The sequence below is a fragment of the Lithobates pipiens genome, unplaced genomic scaffold (assembly GCF_037356315.1).
Source record: "Lithobates pipiens isolate NorthernLeopardFrog02 unplaced genomic scaffold, aLitPip1_a1.2 Scaffold_23, whole genome shotgun sequence".
Lineage (NCBI taxonomy): Eukaryota > Metazoa > Chordata > Amphibia > Anura > Ranidae > Lithobates > Lithobates pipiens.
In genome coordinates, this window is record NW_027507785.1 from 31,656,016 (window position 1) to 31,676,198 (window position 20,183).

Below are 20,183 nucleotides of genomic sequence, written 5' to 3' on the forward strand. Positions count from 1 at the left end.
ACCCAAGGGTGGACAGGTAAGTGTCCTAATATTAAAAGAGTGTGGAAAGGTTAGAACCCTTGTTAGGTTTTTATTGCTATCTGTGTCCCTGTTGGGTAGATTCACTCTCTCTTCTTTAAAAATTAAGAAATATCCAATAATATGAATTGTCACTGAAACAAGAAGGGAGGGAAAATCTTCCAATGTGGACATGGTGTTACGGTGACAACTGTCTAAGGGACAGACCTCCTTTAGTTTAATGAGATCTCGACCAGGGTTTTAACTATTTCGTACTCTTTTCAAAACAAAACAAGAACATTTTCAGTATTACCTACTGTATATCAAGGGTCCTGAATTAAAATTCATGAAGGTCCAGTCAGTAAAATTGAGTTTGGGCAGAGGTCTGAATCTCATGTTTGCGCTATAACACATCCCACCTACCCTTTACATGACAGTCTTCTCTTTACATTAATGTCCTCATTCCCCCATTTACATCACAGTCCCCCCCTCTACATCACAGTCCCCCCATCTCTACCTCAGTGTCCTCATTCTTCCCTTCACATCACAACCCCCTTTACATTAGTGTTCTCAGCTCCCCTTACACATCATAGCCCCTCTTTACATCAGTGTCCTCAGCCCCCCTCCACATTATATCCCCCCTTTTATGTTAGTGTCCTCAGCCCCCTTTCCACATCCTAGCCCCCTGTTTACATTAGTGTCCTCAGCCCCCCTTCACAACCCTTCTTAATATCACAGTCCCCCCCACTGTACATCAGTGTCCACAGTCCCCCTTGAGGGCCGGTTCACAGTAAATCATACACGTACTGCGGTACCATGCAATCTAGTGCAGGCAAACACGTGTTTGGAGTGTCATTAGGAATTTAGGAGCATATTGCAATCCCAAAAGTGTCCTCAATTCCCCTGCACATCACCGCCCCTTTTTACATTGCAGTCCCATTCATATCACAGTTCCCTTTGCAATCACAGCTCCCCTTAAATCACAGTGCCCATAGCAGCAGCCCCCTCCCATCACAATCCCTCTTGCAGTCATAGCCCCCCTTTCCTCTTTTATACCACAGATCCTCTTTCAATCACTGCCTCTCCTGTACCTTAACACAGCAGGGCAGAGGCACTTATCAACTAGGGTGTCCTCTTTTGGGCCCCCTGCTTGGCCGTTGCTGTCATCCTCACAGCAGGCCAGGAAGGTGGAACAGGTCTAGATGGAGGGTGGAAGCTGCCCAAATTAATATGTTCACAAGTAGGTGATTACCTGCTCGCAATTTGAAAAGACTCCAATTCTATGTGCATATCTGCAGCACCTAGTGCCCTCTGCCCTCTGTGAGGATGACAGCATCAGCCGAGTGGGAGACCTAGGAGAGGACACACATCTACTAAGTAGCACGGCCATGGTCTGGACAGGAGCATCATTCTACTGGACTGCGGTCGACTATTTAGTGATCCCTGACCTATACTAAAACATGATACACTGAATAAATGTGACTCCATCCCCAAGGGAATAACACATTGATTAAGATGGATACACTGTATACATGTGATTCCACCCCAAGGCTCTTGGCAGATACACTTGATACAGATGACTCCACCCCAATGATCTTTTCTTACCCACAAGCCCAGTGCTGACCTTGTTGTCTGAATAAATGTGACTCCACCCCCAAGGATCTTGACTTACCAACAAGCACAGTAATGACCATGTTTGAATAAATGTGACTCCAACCCCAAGGATCTTGACTCACCCACAAGCACAGTAATGACCTTGTTGCTTGAATAAATGTGACTCCAACCTCAAGGATCTTGGCAGATATACTGGATACAGGTGACTCCACCCCAATGATCTTTTCTTACCCACAAGCCCAGTGCTGACCTCGTTGTCTGAATAAATGTGACTCCACCCCCTAGGATCTTGACTCACCCACAAGCACAGTAATGACCTTGTTGCTTGAATAAATGTGACTCCAACCCCAAGGATCTTGGCAGATACACTGGATACAGGTGACTCCACCCCTAAAGATCTTTTACTACCCACAAGTCCATTGCTGACCTCGTTGTCTGAATAAATGTGACTCCACCCCCATAGATCTTGACTTACCCACAAGCACAGTTATGGCCTCCTTGATTGAATAAATGTGACTCCACCCCCAAGGATCTGGACTTACCCACAAGCACAGTGATGACTTCATTGTTAGCATATTGCTCTATCTCCCTCAGCCATTCTGGAAGGCACCGGAAGGATTCCTCACAGGTAATGTCGTAGGTTAATATCAAGGCATTGGCACTGCGGTAATAACTCTGAGTTATGGAGCGGAATCTTTCTTGCCCTGCCGTGTCCCATATCTGGAGCTGCAGAACACAAAAAGTGGAGACAATATAAGCATTTAGACATCAACTGGTAACTTCTCTCTGAAAGAACTGGGTTATAGTGCAAACAGCAACAAACGTAACATAAACCTGTGAAATTGAGATTGATTCAAGAATAACCACTTGCTATATCGTTATGTAAGTGTAGCTGTAGCGTCACAAGCCTTCATATTCCTAATGAATAGTGTGAATACTGTGAGTTTATAATGACATTATTTTTGGATAAGATTATATGCCTTTGTTACAGTAATTAAGTGTATGCCTAAATTGTATATGCATTTAAAGTGTAAGTAAACCCTAGAAGAAGTGCATTTATTTTTGCCTTTTGCTCCTCTCTCACTGCAGCTGACAGCTCTGTGTAAAGACGGAGCCATTTGTATCTACATCAGAGCTCATAGACTGAGCCATAAAGAGTCGCTGTGTCCTGGGACCAGAGCTGGAAAACTTGTTGCCACGTGTTAGCAGTGGGGCCCTGAGCGTTCTGTGAATGTCGACTGCGAAGCGCATGGGACCGGATCAGTTGCAGACCAGGAGTGGTGGGCAGGACAACCTAGCCTAATTTTCTACTGCCTACAGTTAATGCCAATAGAGAATTCTTTTATCTAACACCCCATCAGCTATGCCTTGTGTATAGTCTTACAGGAACCAATTTAGTCTTAATGTGCACCACCTACAGAAGGGCCCCAATGAAAGGTGGCAGGTACATTACAGTCACCTCCGGGGGTATCCCCTTTTTTAGGAACGCGTGCACCCACTCACTAAAGGACTGTATGCACAGGGTGCACTGAGGGACACTTTTTGAATAGTCATTTCCAAGGGTTACAGTGAGACTTTTTCTCTCACGGTTGATGCTGTTCTTACTAATGCTGTGTATACCAGTTTAGTGGGGTTTAGCCTTGTTGTGGCCTAAGTCAATGGCCATAGGTGAGGCTAATATTCCCAACAGTTAACCTAACATACTCGTTGACCTCTTTATTGGTATGTGTACGGTGTTTATTCCACTTTGCTATAAAACACTTACCTTATCTATCATTGATTGCCTGTTGCCTATTTTCTGTGTACTGTTGTAGAGTGATAATCTACTAACACTTAAGTTACACAGGTGTGAGCGCCCTTCAGTCTATACCTGGTGTGTCAGTGGAAACTGAGCAGTTTAAGTGTCATGGTAGAACCATCACACCAAGCAGCTCCTGCAGGGGTAGCGCTATTTTTTGTTTTTACTTTGGCCTTACCAAGTTCCCCAAGTTATTCCTTTAGGCTCGGTTCACACAGGGGGCGATGCGAGGCGACACGACTTTCCGCGCCGCGACCTGCCGCGACCTCAGCGGCGACTTGCAAATGACTTCTGTATAGAAGTCAATGCAAGTCGCCCGAGGTCGCCCAAAAGTAGTACAGGAACCTTTTTTCTAAGTCGGAGCGACTCGAGTCGCTCCTCTTAGAACGGTTCCGTAGTACAGAACGGGGGCGACTTGTCAGGTCGCGGCACGGCAAGTCGCGTCGCCTCGCGTCGCCCCCTGTGTGAACGGAGCCTTACTGTGAAAGGCAGTCTCCGGTGGAGAGAAACAGGACCGAACTCAACTTTTAAAGAAGTCAAGATCATATAACTTCAGCTGCTTATATCTCTAAATCCAGTTGTGTTGGCATTAGGTTTTCACTGAAAGTACATCCATTATTTTCATTTAAATCTTAGTTTCCGTTGCTCTTTGTGGTGAATTTCTGGAGCTACACTAACAACAACATGCGTGCCCCTCCTGATTAACTGGCTCCAATATACTAACATTTAGCAAATTATATTACTTAAATACTTACCTTTCCTAAACAACCACTACGCATGCGACCAAGCTAAGGCAGCTGAGGTGAAAGGCACAGCGGAATAATTAGCGGAGATGCAAGTTGGGTTTTCTTGCTGTTTATGTCTCATGCAGCTCTTTAGCTGTGCTATACATGTCACACCTATTTCAATACAAATTAAAGAGGACCTGTCATTTAAAAAAAAAAAAAAAAAAAATGTTCCACGTATAAAGGGCATATACCGACAGGACAGTGCACATATATGCCGCATCCTCTGGCCTTTCTGTACTTTCCATATTGCCAAAGCTACCCCAGATCTTCCTGTCTTTTGCACATACCTACTGCCCACCGCCTCCTATGTGAATAAACACAGATACTATGAAAAAGGCCTTTATTTAAAAAAAAAAAAAAAAAAACACAATCCCAATATGTAAATCCAAAGCCAATCACAGCAATGTAGATGCATCAACAATCATGATGAGTGGCGCCCTGATGCTCCACACCATGACAATCCTCTCCCACTGACACTCCCATTGCAAATGATAGTTCTCCAGTGCTGCTGGAATGTCATGACCTGTCAGAGGGCTAACCTGAATAGGCATAGACCTGGTAGATGTGCCAATCTTCTATATGGCCACGCTAATGTGCACAGGAATGCGCACGGACGTTTGGCTAAAATTCTTGCACGACATTACTTACGCCCAAAGGCCTTTATAAGGACTCTACTCTTGTTTAGAAGTTGCTGGGTTATTGTCAGCTTCCTGTATCCTGTGTTCCCATGTGCTCTAGTCTATATGAATGAATGAATGGTTTGTATAGCGCTGCAATGCGAACTGAATCGCCTCAAGGCGCTGGATTCATCCTGGGATGTCAAGCTTCTTGGAAGAGGTAGGTCTTGAGTTTTTTCCCGAAGGCCTGATGGTTTTCTTCCATGAGGATGTAAGTCGGTAGAACATTCCATAGCCGTGGTCCTTGGACTGTGAATCTTGGTTCTCCCTTTGATTTGTAGCAGGACTTGGGGATGAGGAGGTGGTTTTGGTAAGAGGATCGAAGACTGTGATTGGGTGCATAGTGTTTTATTTTCTCCTGCAGGTATTGAGGAGCGTTTTCTTGTATGCATTTGTGGGTGAGGCAGAGGGTCTTGAATGTGATGCGATTCTTTGCGGTTAGCCAATGTAGGCTCCTCAGGGAAGGGGAGATGGAGTCCCAGGTTTTTTCCTGTTATCAGTCTTGCCGCCGTGTTTTGGATGAGTTGTAAGCGTGCAAGTTGATATTGGGGTAGTCCTTTGTAGAGGGAGTTTGTGTAGTCAAGTCAGTAATTAATAATTGTTCCTACTACCGCTGCTTTGTCCTCTTTTGGAATGAAGGGAATGAATCTACGTAGCAGGCGGAGGAGATGGTGAGATCCGCTGACTACTGATCCTATTTGTGCATCCATTGACATTTCTGAGTCAAAGATGACTCAGAGATTCTTGGCTTTGGTGCTTGGAGAGATGGTCTGTCCAAAGATGGTGGGAGGTGTCCATGGTGTCTTAGTTTTGGAATTTTGGTTTGCGTGTAGAAGAAGAAGCTCTGTTTTTGATTGAGTGACCTATACCCTTGGACTACCCGTTACCGACGTGGCTTGTTCCCTGGACCTGTCTTTAGCTTCTCTTCTGGCTCTGATTTTGGCTTGTGATAAATGGGGAGTACTCGGAATGGTCTGGTGTGGAAAGTGGGGTCCCCCAGGGTTCTGTCCTGGGACCAACCCTATTTAATTTATTCTTAAACGATCTGGAGGATGGGATAAACAGCTCAATCTCAATATTTGCGGATGACACAAAGCTAAGCAGGGCAATAATTTCTCCGCAGGATGTGGAAACATTGCAGGAAGATCTGAACAAATGAATGGGGTGGGCAACTACATGGCATATGAGGTTTAATGTTGAAAAATGTAAAATAATGCATTTGGGTGCCAAAAATATGAATGCAATTTACTTGCTAGAGGGAGAACCTCTGGGGGAATCCAGGATGGAAAAGGACCTGAGGGTCCTAGTAGATGATAGGCTCAACAATGGCGTGCAAAGCCAGGCTGCTGCAAGCAAGGCCAACAGAATATTGGCATGCATTAAAAAGGGGATTAACTCCAGAGATAAAATGATAATTCTTCCGCTCTACAAGACTCTGGTCTGGCCGCACCTGAAGTAAGCCATCCAATTCTGGGCACCAGTCCTCTGGAGGGATGTGCTGGAACTGCAGAGGCTCCAGAGAAGGGCAACTAAGCTAATAAAGGGACTGGAGGATCTCAGCTATAAAGACTGCAAGCATTGAACTTATTCTCTCTGGAGAAGAGACGCTTGAGAGGGGATATCATTTCAGTGTTCAAATACCATATTGGTGACACCACAATAGGGAAAAAATGTTTCCGCGCAAGGGAATTTAAAAAGACACGTGGCCATTCACTAAAATTAGAAGAGAAGCGCTTTAACCTTAAACCGTGTAGAGGGTTCTTTACTGTAAGAGTGGTAAGGATGTGGAATTCTCTTCCACAAGCAGTTATTTCAGCGAAGAGCATCAATAATTAAAAAAAAAATGATTCGATGGGCACCTAAACTACCACAACATACAGGGTTATACACTGTACTACTAATATATAAGCACACATAGGTTGGACTTGATAGACTTGTGTCTTTTTTCAACCTCATCAACTATGTAACTATATATAAAATGAATGACTTCTGCCTGCAGTAGTTGGAGGTTTGGGAAGGCAGGTGAACTTGCCATTAAATTTGCCTGTTCAGTGAACTATGAACAAGCTGGTTCAGGTCAAACTCATGGTTGACCTGAACCCCAAGCTCTTTCCAAATGCTACAGCACACAAAGACATTTTGCACAGTTGTGGGCTTCCAATTTTGTGACACCAGTATGAGGAAGGCCCTTTCCTGTTCCAACGTGACTGTTTATAAATGTATAGGTTTTCTTGCTCAACTTATCCTCCCATTCAGGGAAACACCGGTGGTTGGAAAGGCTTTCATATGCCCAAAATCACGTGATGAGAAAAGTGAACCTGCATACAATCCTGAATTACAAAATAGCAAAATGTATTCCTCCATCGGCAAACAGAAACAGAGAACAAAGTCCAGTTTGGTGTGGAGGAACTCAAGTGGCCTTCACAGATCCCCATCCTCAACCCTACTGAACACCTTCTCATCCAACTTCAGCACCTGACCTCACAATGCTCCTCTGAATAAATGGGCACAAGCTTCCACAGACGCGCTCAAAAACCATTCCCAGAGGAACAGAGGCTGTCAGAGCTAAAAATGAGGGAGGAAACTTCTAATTAATGCCCATAATTTTGGAATGGGCTGACCAACAAGCTCATATAGGTGTCAGGTCAAGCGTAAACATACCTTTGGCCATACATGCATTGACCTTCAAATGCCTACAATTTATACCCATAGTATCTTTTTCAGCAACAAGGTTTCTTTATATATTCAGATTACTTTTTTTTTATAAATGCTCATACAGTCCTTTTTTGTGATTTACCACTTGACAGAAAGTATCAGGCCTCATGCACACGGACGTTTTTACAGCCACTTTTTGAGCTTTTTTTGCAGCTTAAAAATGGCTGTCCATGTTAGTCTATGGCTTCATGCCCACCTAGGCATTTTTGAGCTGCAAATGGCATAGGCGTTTTTAAGCTGTAAAAAAAAACCCAGGACCAGTGCGTTCCGTGGCGTGGAGCTAGAGCTTTAAAAACGCGAATTGCGGAAAAACGCGCAAAAAAGAGCATAAACGCGTAACATATTTTCTTTGTTTTCTGTGGCATTGTGGGATATTTGGGAGTGCTATAGCCAAGAGATGTGTTTCTTTAAAAAACGCTACTTAACGCTAACGCTAAAAAAACTTGCAAAAACGCCAATGCAAAACATGGTAAAAATCGAGTTTTTAACGCCGATTTTTCCAGGTGTCAGAGCTAGCTTTGCAGCCAGTTTTTTAAAACGTCCGTGTGCATGAGCACTCATAATGAAAAAAAAAACATATTATGCAATCCTGCTTTGTGCCTGCGGTTCACCGAGGCCTCACTTGGGCGAGCTGAAGCCTTACTTTGCTGAGAGTTTTCTGAAGCTGACTGAGAGGCTGTCTTCTGAGTATCTAGTCTGGTATCACTGGGAGAAAGTGTCTGGAAGATATTGGAAGGAGGCAACCAATTATCCAAGGACATTAGTGAGTACAGGGTGGTGTGAGAGATCGTAGCCTGCTAAATCTCCGGCTCGGGCACCCGGCCCACGAACAAGTGGGTCTCTGCAAAAGTGTCTGTGTTATATAATAGAAATGCAACTATATACCAGAGCTGATTGGTGCTCAAGTGACTCGCCACCTCTCTCCTCCTAATCTCCTCCCCCCTCCCCTCCTGATTGACATCATTCTGGGCCCGTCCACTGTAATTGTCAGACGAGGAGAAGAGAGAGAGTTGTCGAGTGACGTGAGCGCCGAATGGCGCCCTTAATGAGGTATATAGCTGCATTTTTATTATATAACACAAACACTTTTGCAGATGACATTATTAAAAGCTGTTGCAAGCATTTTCTTTCATCCACCATCCTCAGTCACTACTGTACCCCCCCCCATCCACAGCCACCTAGGTATCCCCCCCTTCCACAGCCACCGCTGTACCCCCTCCCTGTCCACAGTCACACAGTCACCTCAGTATCCCCCCCCCCCCGTCCACAGCCACCGCTGTACCCCCGGTCCACAGCCACTGCTGTACCCCACCTTGTCCACAGCCACCTCTGTATCCCCCTGTACACAGCCACTACTGTATCCCACCCCGTCCACAGCCACCACTGTACCCCCCTTCTCCACAGCCACTACTGTATCCCCCCCCCTCCACAGCCACCTCTGTATCCCCCCCGTCCACAGCCATCGCTGTACCCCCCTTGTCCACAGCCACCTCTGTATCCTCCCATCCACAGCCACCTCTGTATCCCCTCCGACCACAGCCACCGCTGTACCCTTGTAACCTCCCCTGTCCACAGCCATCTCTGTACCCCCCCTGTCCACAGCCACCTCTGTATTCCTCCCCAACCCCCCCACAGCCAACTCTGTATCCCTCCCTCCTGTCCACAGTCACCTCTGTATCTCTCCTTCCTGTCCACAACCACCTCTGTATCCCCCCCCCCTGTTCACGGCCACCTCTGTATCCCCTGCTCCTGTCCACGACTACCTCTGTATCCCCCCCCTTACCACAGCCACCACTGTTCCCCCCCATCCCCTGTCCACAGCCACATCTGTACCCCCCCCTCCTGTCCACAACCACCTCTGTATCCCCCCCATCGACAGCCACCACTGCCCCCCCCATCCACAGCCACCTCTGTATCCCCCCTCCAGTCCACAACCATCTCTGTATCCCCCCCCCATCGACAGCCACCACTGCCCCCCCATCCCCCATCACCTCTGTACCCCCCCCCCCCCCCCACACCACAGCCACCACTGTTCCTGTTGCTAATACCAAGTTAAATTCAGGTATTTACACAGTTTCACATAATAAATACATGTAAGGATGCATTGTTGAGTATGGAACTGCATTAATTAGCATAGTTTATATCTGTCTAGAGTTCAGCTTTAAATATCATGCTTGCTGTGGGTGTTGTTGATGCAGTACAGCCAGCGTGTCTCTGAAAGCTGCGACATCTACAATGACCCTCTGAGAACGCAATCCAAATCGCTTCCAGTAAAACAAACCATTCCTTTCAGTCAGGTGCGGAGAGACGTTGCGAAAGCACAAGCCGACACACAAGCCCTGCTTTGTTCCCTAGAGGAAAAGCTGCTGTGAAAACCGCAGAAACATGCGATTCCACAGTGCATTATAAAACAGAAAACATGCCCTTGAAGTTAAACAGAACTGGAGGGACCAATTAACTGTGTGTGTGTGCAACGGCCCATGTCTGCTACACACCGCTATGCCGGAGGCACCCTGTTGTGTGAATTAAAATCAAAAAGGGATTTATTATGAATGGTGAATGCTAAGAAGAACTCCATCAAGGCCTTTCCTATTCCCAGCTGCCCACATGACATAACCCCCTACATGGCTTTATTGAAGATTTGTCTGGGCAGTGTCCTCAATTCTCTAACCCACAAATATAGTTATGGCTTGTGTCAATAGGCCTGTGTTCACATCAGAACTGCTTCTCTCCCTATACAAGTCAAAGGGAATGCAAAATCTGCTTGCAGCAGGGTGATGCAGCTAAGGGAGGTCAACTGCTTATCAAATGCACCGGTCATTGGACTCTGAGGGCCAATATGCACATTATGTGCGTTAGCGTGCTGCAGTGCCATTCATTTTGGATAGCACCCCAACACACTAAGGCAACTCAGTTCCAACGCAATGCAGCGCACCGCTTTGTCTTATAGTCTGCTGCATTGCCAAAAATGGTGCATGTCTGTTTTTTTTTTTAAAAGAGAAGTATGGGATCCACCTAGGTGGATGCAGCATCTGTCCACTGCCAGCTAAGGCTGAGAACCGAGCGATCAAACATCGTTTGATCACTCTGTTCTCAGAGCTCCGTGAGCAGAGAGCTGGTGACCCCCAAAGTCGGAAGAAGAGGGCCGCGGCGAAGAAGAAAGCCGGGCTCCTCCGCTAGTAAAAGAGCTAGCAGAAGATAGTGGAGGAGTCCAGCGAGAAGACCCCCGAAGACAGAAGAAGACCCCCGGAGCTGTGCAATAAACTATTTTAACCCTTGTTTTTTTTTTTACATTTTTTTCACAGGTGAATGGGTAGGGGTACATTGTACCCCATACTCATTCACATAGGGTGGGGGGCCAGTATCCGGGGGCCCCCTTATTAAAGGGGGCTCCCGGATTCCGATAAGCCCCCCACCCGCAGACCCCGACAACTAACGGCCAGGGTTGTCAGGAAGAGGCCTTTGTCCTCATCAACATGGGGACAAGGTGATTTGGGGCCGCACGGCCCCCCCTTCCCCGAGGCACCCCCCATGTTGAAGGCACGCGGCCTGGTATGGCTCAGGAGGGGGGGGGCGCTCATTCCCCTTTAAGTCCATACCAGGTGCCTCCTTCGCTGGTCCCGGCTACCCGGGCGGGAAAAGTCCGTTAATTTCAAAAGTGCGGCGGACTGGCACACACACGGCCGTACTGTCCGCCGAAATGCGAGTCCGGTGGACAGATTGATGTGCAAAACTCCAATCTTAGTCCGCCAGACTTTTGGGTAAAAAAAGTCCGCCGGAGCCTACAGACGGGCGAATTGATTGTTTGATCGTGTGTACGCGGCATAAAAGTGAGACTAATCTATAGTATGTATTCTTAACAAAGGATCTTCTATTGCACTCAACCTCCTTGAATCTCTAAATTATTATTGTTTGCTGCTGTGATCGGTTTAGGAGATATCCCCTGTATTTGCATGTGCTGACATCAACGGCACATGCGTACTGAAGCAATGGCACGTACGTGCCGTTTGCTTCAGTGGGTGTCCCGTTACAGGTGGCTCCCACGCGCATGCGGCAGAGTGACGTCATCGTGGCTATAAAAGTGCCGGCGCTGCAATACCCGTAAGTAACTCCGGGGAGAAATGTCGCCAGCCAATGCTGTGTACAGGCACCAAAGCGGGGGTTTGATCTCAGGTGAGTATTACATAATGAGCTACTATGCTATGCATACTAGCTTATTATACCTTTGTCTTGCAGGTCTCTTTTTTTTTTTTTTTTTCTTTTATGTGGGTTTACAACCACTTTAAGTAATGGATTATTTTTGGTTAGATATACCTGTACTCAGTGAGCACAGATATATTACATCTATTGCATTGCAGGTCAGTGGCCAGACCGGAACTTTGTAGCTCTCCTACAGCTTGTGTCTATTTGCCCCATATTGGAAATATAACCACTGGGCCATTTGCACTTTGCAGAGTAGAGAAGGGACTGGCCAGAGAGGGAATACTTTGACGCAGATGGCCAGCCTAAACATCTATTGCAAAATGTGTGAACTAAAAATCCCCATTTTGTTTTGCAAAGTTTGCTAGAAAGGGTATATAGCAGTGTGCGGAGGGTTTTCCAACAATTTTTGGATTCTTTTTGGAGACAAGGATATTGTTTAGCATAATTTTAATGAAATGAACATTAATGCATAAAAAAAAAAAAAAACATACATTAACGCACGTGCATTAATGCAACACACCTGAGCACCAAGCTCTAAATGGGCCCGGAATGATCAAAGAAATGATACTAGACAGTAAATGTAGTGAAGACTTCCCCTTAAAGCGGTAGTAAACCCGCTGAAGTTTTTTTTTTTTTTACCCTGACCTGCAAAGGAAAAGGCATAATGAGCTAGTATGCACCGCATACTAGCTCATTATGAAATACTTACCTTAGAACGAGGCCCCGACATCTGGCCCAATCCACGCCGAGGGAGCTGACATGTTCTCTCGGCGTTTCATCCGGGTATCGCGAATCCAGCGCTGTGAGTGGCCAGAGCCACGATATTGTCACTCCCGCGCATGCACGCAGGAGATTTCTTTCCAGCAGGGTCCGGCGTCTGCCGGACTTTCAGCCAAGAATCCCCTGTGTGCATGCGCCGCTGCAGTCAGCGGCGCATTGCGAGAGGAATATCTTTATGAGATTTTTTTTACCTACAGGTAAGCCTTATTATAGGCTTTCCTGTAGGTAAAAGTCATAAAAATGACTATACAACCGCTTTAATATAGGATGAATAATATGCTGGAAAGCCGGAAAACATGTTCTATGATACCATAGGGCTTTTCTGAAGCACTGAGCACACAATAGCAAATGCAATAGATGACATCACCACGGTTCCCTGGATGCTCTATGCTCCCTGTGTTAAGTAGGCAAAAATAGACTTTTTTTTGGGTTAGCTTCTGTGAGCAACTATGTACATGGAGTTGGTTTTATTTGGCAATTAAAAAAAAAATGAACGGGAATGAACTAAAAATGTGGCCGTGCTAAAAATAGAAAGATGACTTGTCTGTTTTTAGCACATACAGCAGCTCACATTTGGCTAATTAGCTAATCTTTGCAATATATTCAGTAATGAACCCGCTGGTCATCTCAAATGATTACTGAGCTGCACATTTTTTTCAAAGTAGCAAACTGTTGCTAGGAATTAAAAATGTACCTGAATTCCTATGCCGTGAACACACGACCGGACTTTCCGGCAGACTAGGTCCGAAAGGATTAGTCCGTCGGACAATCCGATCGTGTGTGGGCTAGTCCGATCATTTTTCGAAAAATAAATCTGACGGACCTAGAAATAGAAAGGGAAGGGATCTCACCACTCCAGGAGCACACATGTAAACTGTCTCTTCGGCTGGGAAGCCACAGGTGCTGGTTATTACCACTAGCAACAGATGAAAAACAAGCTCTGGACTGCCGCACTCTTCAGAAGATCCCTTTCTTTTATTGGAAAATCACATCATAGCTCAACAAACAGCAAACAAGGAAAAATTGCTGACGTTTCACACTAGCTGTAGTGCTTATTCATGAATAAGCACTACAGCTAGTGCGAAAGGTCAGCAATTTTTCCTTGTTCGCTGTGTTTGTTGAGCTGTGATGTGAGTTTCCAATAAAAGAAAGTGGTCTTCTGAAGAGTGTGGCAGTCCAGAGCTTGTTTTTCGCTGGACCTAGAAATAGAACATGTTTCAAATCTTTCCGACGGACTCAATTCCGACGGACTAAAATCGGGAAAACCACTTGTCTGCATGCTGGTCCAACGGACCAAATACGACGCAAGGACAGCTATTGGCTACTGGCTATTGAACTTCCTTGTTTAGTCCCGTTTACGTCATTACGTTCAAAACAAATGGACTTACAAACAGACTTAGCCCTTGTACACACGGTTGGAAATTCCGATGCAAAATGTCCGATCGGACCGTGTTGTCGGATAATCCGACCGTGTGTGGGCTACATCGGACTTTTTCCATCGGAATGTCCGACCAACAAAGTTTGAGAGCTGGATATTAGTCCGTTAGTTCGGAAAGGTCTGTCAGAACTGCGCAGAAAGTCCGTCGGGAAGACCGCCAGACCTAGTCTGCCGGAAAGTCCGGTCGTGTGTACGCGGCATAAGATATAGTTTCCTTCCTAATTAGAGCGGAGTTTAAGTGGAACAATGGGCAAAGTCATAAATGACACATACAGCCATGGCCAAAAGTTTTGAAAATTACACAATTATTAATTTTCACAAAGTCTGCTGATTCAGTGTTTTTTTTAGATCTTTTTTTGTCAGATTTTACTACGGTATACTGAAGTATAATTACAAGCATTTCATAAGTGTCAAAGTTTATGCAAAGACTCAATGTTTGCAGTGTTGAACCTTCTTTTTCAAGACCTCTGCAATTCACCCTGGCATGCAGCTATTCAACTTCTGGGCCACATCCTGACTGATGGCAGCCCATTATGGCATAATCAATGCTTGGAGCTTGTCAGACTTTGTGGGGTTTTTTGTTCACCCGCCTCTTGAGGATTGACCACAAGTTCTCAATAGGATTAAGGTCTGGGGGGTTTCCTGGCCATGGACCCGAATGTTGATGTTTTGTTCCCCAAGTCACATAGTTATCACTTTTGCCTTATGGCAAGGTGCTCCATCATGCTGGAAAAGGCATTGTTCCTCAACAAACTGTTCTTGGATGGTTGGGAAAAGTTGCTCTCGGAGGATGTTTTTGTACCATTCTTTATTCATGGCTGTGTTCTTATGCAAAATTGTGAGTGACAAAAAACAGCCAAGGAAAAATCCAAGCTCTACTTACCGACTGTTGTGGTTAAAATGGTATTTCTATATACCTGACAAAGACCAGCTAGGTATAATTACGGCAATTACCACACTTACGAAACCCGCTCAGCACTGATGAGACAGTTTATTACTGAACACAAGAAACAATGAGTCAAAGTTGACGTTCAAAGCTTATCTGGTTTAATTCTGGGCGGGTATATAACTTATATACGCTATTATTAGCCAATCATTGCATAGAACATGGGTGTGTTTAATACAGACGTGTACATTACATATCATTAATTATGCCATCTGCTTTCATGAGTCATAGTCATGATTCCTGCTTCCCCATATCCCTATGTCATGTCTGGGGTGGCCCAGACATATTGAGCCACAATTTCTTTATTTAGACAGTACAGAATAAAACTGCGTATGCAAGTTATATTTTCCCATATGTATGCTTTATAGGAAACCGCTAAATACAGAGTTTAAACTAACTAACAGATTAACCCAAGTTAATCTTATATGAACTTATAAAGATGGAGTCACTCCGGTTCAGCCATATCACAACAATCCCCTCTTTAAGTCATGAAATCAAATCATAAACATGACTTAATTCTTCTCATTGTGACATAGTAAAAGTTAAGATATATTCTATTAGCTGCAGCTGGGTTGGAAGGTCAAATACCTTGGGAAATCATGCACATAATAAACTTGAAACAGACATATAAAAGTAATACCGTAAGCAAAATCAATACAACAAGCATAGCAATATCCCTAATCCAGGATTAATCCAGGATCCAGCATTGAAACCAAATCCCCCATGTTACCCAGGGGGCTCCCAAGCAATTATTTTGCCTTTTCATCATGTCAATACCCCCTTAGGCTCCTGAGGGGAACCATGCCCAGGTCATTTTTTTTTTCCAGAAACAATGACCCAGCATAAGGGTGATCAAGATACATTGCTGCATATATTGAGTCCAGCCCAGCTTGCGACCAACCAAATTAACCTGTCTAACAGTATGCGTTAAAAACAGGGGTTTAGTCTGCACAGATTCGAAAATACATGCGCAATCTACAGGCCCCAGCAAGGCACCCTGTTACCTGTAGTTCCTATCTCTAACTTATAAGAGGCTCCACAGTGGAAGCACATATATTCTGATGGGATGGATCAAGGGCAGATGGGCTGGAGGGAGCCCATTAACCACTTGCTTACTGGGCACTTAAACCCCCCTCAGTCCCAGACAAATTTTCAGCTTTCAGCGCTGATGCACTTTGAATGACAATTACGCGGGCATACAACACTGTACCCAAATGAAATTTTTATCATTTTTTTCCCACAAATAGAGCTTTCTTTTGGTGGTATTTAATTACAGCTCAGAGTTTTATTTTTTGCTAAACAAACAAAAAAATCATGTTTAATAGTTTGTTATAAAATTTTGCAAACGGGTCATTTTTCTCCTTCATTGAAGTGCGCTGATGAGGCGGCACTGATAGGCTGCACTGGTGGGCACTGATGGGCTGCATTGGTGGGCACTGATGGGCTGCATTGGTGGGCACTGATAGGCTGCACTGGTGGGCACTGATAGGCATAGTTAAGGCGGCACTAATAGGCACAGATAAGGCGGCACCGATGGGCACAGATAAGGCGGCACTGATGGGCAAAGATGGGCACAGATAAGGTGGCATGGATGGGTGGCACAGATGGGTGGCACGGATGGGTGACACGGATGGGCACTGATAGGTACCACTGATAGATGGGACTGATGGGCACTGATAGGTGGCACTGATAGGTGGCTCTGATAGGTGGCACTGCTGGGCACTGATGGTTGGCACTGCTGGGCACTGGTAGATGACACTGATGGGCACGGATATGTGGCACTGGGGTGCAGCACCTTTGTTGAGGCAGATTGTGGGCACTGCTGGGTGGCACTGTGGGCACTGCTGGGTGGCACTGTGGGCACTGCTGGGTGGCACTGACGGGGGGCACTTACTTTTTTTAATGTGGCACTGGCAGGGGGCAGGTGGGCACTGGCAGGGGGCAGGTGGGCACTAGCAGGGCTGGGCATGATCGGGACTAATGTCCCGATCACGGCCGCCGGTGATAGGCTTTTTTTTTCGGCTCCGTTATATCACATGATCAGCTGTCATTGGCTGACAGCTGATCATGTGATAAGGGGTCGGGATCGACCCCTTGCACGGATCGGTGATCAGGCCAGTCTCGTAGACTCGCCGATCACAGAGCGCGCCGTGCGCGCCCCTCGGGGGGCGCGCAGGGTGCTCGTGCACGGGATTACTTCTATTGACGTCGTCCCGGAAAAGGAGATCCGCGCTGTAGCCGTCATTTGGCTATAGCGCGGATCTCAAGTGGTTAAAGGTGCAGGGACACACTGAACACCCAACACATAGCACCATGGCTACAAAGTTGTCAGTGTGTTACCTGACCAAAATAACAAGCGTACAAAAAATGAGTCGCTGCCCCCATCTATAACTGGCCTATACAGCAAGGAGCATTGGGGGGCAACAAGAGACAAAAAACAGCCAAGGAAAAATCCAAGCTCTACTTACCGTCCAGCTTGCAACCAACCAAATTAACCTGTCTAACAGTATGCGTTAAAAACTGTGAGTGAGCCTACTCCATTGGCTGAGAAGCAAAACTACACTTGAATGGTGGGGCTCACCTTTTCTTCCCTGGACAAGGTTTTTTTGGGATGCCCAAACAATCGGAACGGGGATTCATCAGAGAAAATTACTTAAAGTGGTGTTGCCACCAAAAAAAAAAAAAAAATAGCTGAAAATTCATAAAAAATTTTTTTTAAAAAATAATTGGGAAAAAAACAGTTTTTACTCACCTCTAAATGCCTGTTGCTAGGGGGTCCCTCGTAGTCTGCCTTCTTCAATGCCCGGGCTGGTGACATCACTTCCCCTCCCGCCGCACAGTCATCTGGGACCTGTCACATGTCCCAGATGACTGTGCGGCGCATCAAGGCGCCCGAGGCCGCTCGTGCATGCGCAGTGGGTACCCGGCTGTGAAGCTACAGCCAGGTGCCCACAATAGGAATCCCAGCGCTGCGAGCAGAGTGGGGAACGAGGGGGGGGCTTCGTTCCCCCGCATCACTGGACATTGGGACAGGTAAGTGTCCGATTATTAAAAGTCAGCAGCTGCAGTATTTGTAGCTGCTGACTTTTAATTTTTTTTTTTAGGGGGCACCCCACTTTAAGCCCAGTCCTCAGCAGTCCAATCCCTGTACCTTTTGCAGAATATCAGTCTGTCCCTGATGATTTTCTTGGTCAGAAGTGGCTTCTTTGCTGCCCTTCTTGATACCAGGCCATCCTCCAAAAGTCTTCACCTCACTGTGCATGCAGATGTACTCACACCTGTCTGCTACCAATACTGAGCAAGCTCTGCACTGGTGGTGCCCCGATCCCGCAGCTGAATCAACTGTAGGAGACGTTCCTGGTGCTTGCTGGACATTCCTGGGCACCCTGAAGCCTTCTTCACAAATGCAGTGGAAATGTTTTTTATGGGATTACGCTGATTTTTATGGCAAAGAGGGACTTTGAAATGAATTGCAAATTGCCATCATAATAACTGAGGCAGCAGAATTTGTGAAAATTTATATTTGTGTCATTTTCAAAACATTTGACCACGGCTGTTCAGTATGATGGAGTCTGTTAGTAGCATCAACAAACTTGTAGGAAAAATGGACAGGTAGCGATTGGACCCTAGGATTACACTATTGCTATAGAAGTTATAGTAGTAATTGGACTAAAGGATTCCCACTATTTGCTTGGTTTTTATTATTATTATTAATATTATAATACAGGATTTATATAGTGCTAACAGTTTGTAAGCTCTTATGAGCAGGGCCCTCCTAATCCTCATGTATTTTATTGTATTGTAACTGTACTGTCTTCCTTTATATTGTACAACAAAAGGTTGTAACTGTGGGGAATGAGCTGATGGAAGAGTTAAAAGTTCAGTCGTTAGTTGGAATTGTGATAGGATTCCCTGAAGAGATGAGTTTTCAGGGATCGCCTAAATGTGGCCAGAGTAGGAGCTAGCCGGACAGATTAAGGTAGTGAGTTCCAGAGGATGGGAGAGGCTCTGAATTCCGGGAGACGAGCATGGGAGGAAGAGACAAGAGAGCTAGAGAGGAAAGAGTGGAGAGGGCACTTTGGGTGATATTTACAGACAATACGTGTGATGTAACTTGGGGCAGAGTTGTTAATGGCTTTCCATTATTGTTGTTAGTATTTAGAATTTTATTTACTGGGCAATGGGAAGCCAGTGTAGGGATTGGCAAGGAGGGTTGACAAACACTGAACGGTTGGTAAGGCGGATGACTAAAGCTCCATACTCAACTTTAGGTATGATTTTTATTGTAAAGTTTACTTATCTTGTGATCTCTGTGAAATTGCAAATTACTGTAGTAAGCGATAGCAGCAATCTTCCAAGTTCTGTGCCAAGTGGCTGCTCCTCTGCATAGTAAACACAGGCGGTCACTTGCTTGGCACTACTGCCATTCACAGAACACCTTGTAATTTTTTAAATATTAATGTAAGGCATTCTCTGATTGGATGAGGTGGAGAGGCGAGGAGGTGACATCATGATCACATTCAATCATTAATAAAATGCAAGTCGTTATGTGAATGCGGGCAGTGCCAAGCCTCCTGCTGTTAGTGTGCAGGGGCGAAGCCGCTTGGCACAGGACCTGGAAGATCCCTGCTATCACTGCAGGAGTGCCCGCTACTACAGTGATTTGTAACTTCCACAGTGATCACTACATCTATACTATCACACAGACTTACATTGTTCCAAATTTTTATTTTTGTGGCTTTGGTTTGCTTTGGTTCTACGGGGCAGTGCCCAGCCCCCATATCATTTGTTTGATAGTCCTTTGCCTATTAGCCTAAAAAAATGTCATTACTGTTTTTTTAACATTCAGCTTCCATTGACTTCAGCTTCCATTGACTTCCATTGGGTTTGGATTTGCCAACCCACCTCAAACCAAACTCAAGTACGTTCAGTTTCTTCTTAGTCCATAGGGTATTCTGTAGAGCATTAGACGGATGACAGCACCACAAAGCTTGATTTGGTCCAGCAAGAACGTTTTTTTTTCACAAAGCCAATGTGTTCCAGGGCTAAAAACTCCCCCTAATCAAGGCTTGTGTGCTGGCAGTTTATTCAGATTTCTACTGGATCACAATTTCAAAACTGTTATGGATGAACGGAGTGCAAGTGACAACTTGGTCTTCACTAGAGCATCCTGCAAAGAGTGATGGGCTGGTGACCCCAGTGACCCCTGGACCACCACTACCCACCC

At 45.6% G+C, this 20,183-nt stretch overlaps 1 protein-coding gene across 2 annotated transcripts in view; it reads right to left on the minus strand.

Moving 5' to 3' along the window:
* RAB30 (RAB30, member RAS oncogene family) overlaps window positions 1-20,183 on the minus strand; it is a 232,604-nt gene that overhangs the window by 5,913 nt on the left and 206,508 nt on the right. For both annotated transcript variants that reach the window (XM_077451398.1, XM_077451399.1), the window contains one exon: window positions 2,154-2,337. In XM_077451398.1, coding sequence (XP_077307524.1) covers window positions 2,154-2,337 — 184 coding nt within the window. The remainder of the gene's footprint in view (window positions 1-2,153; window positions 2,338-20,183) is intronic.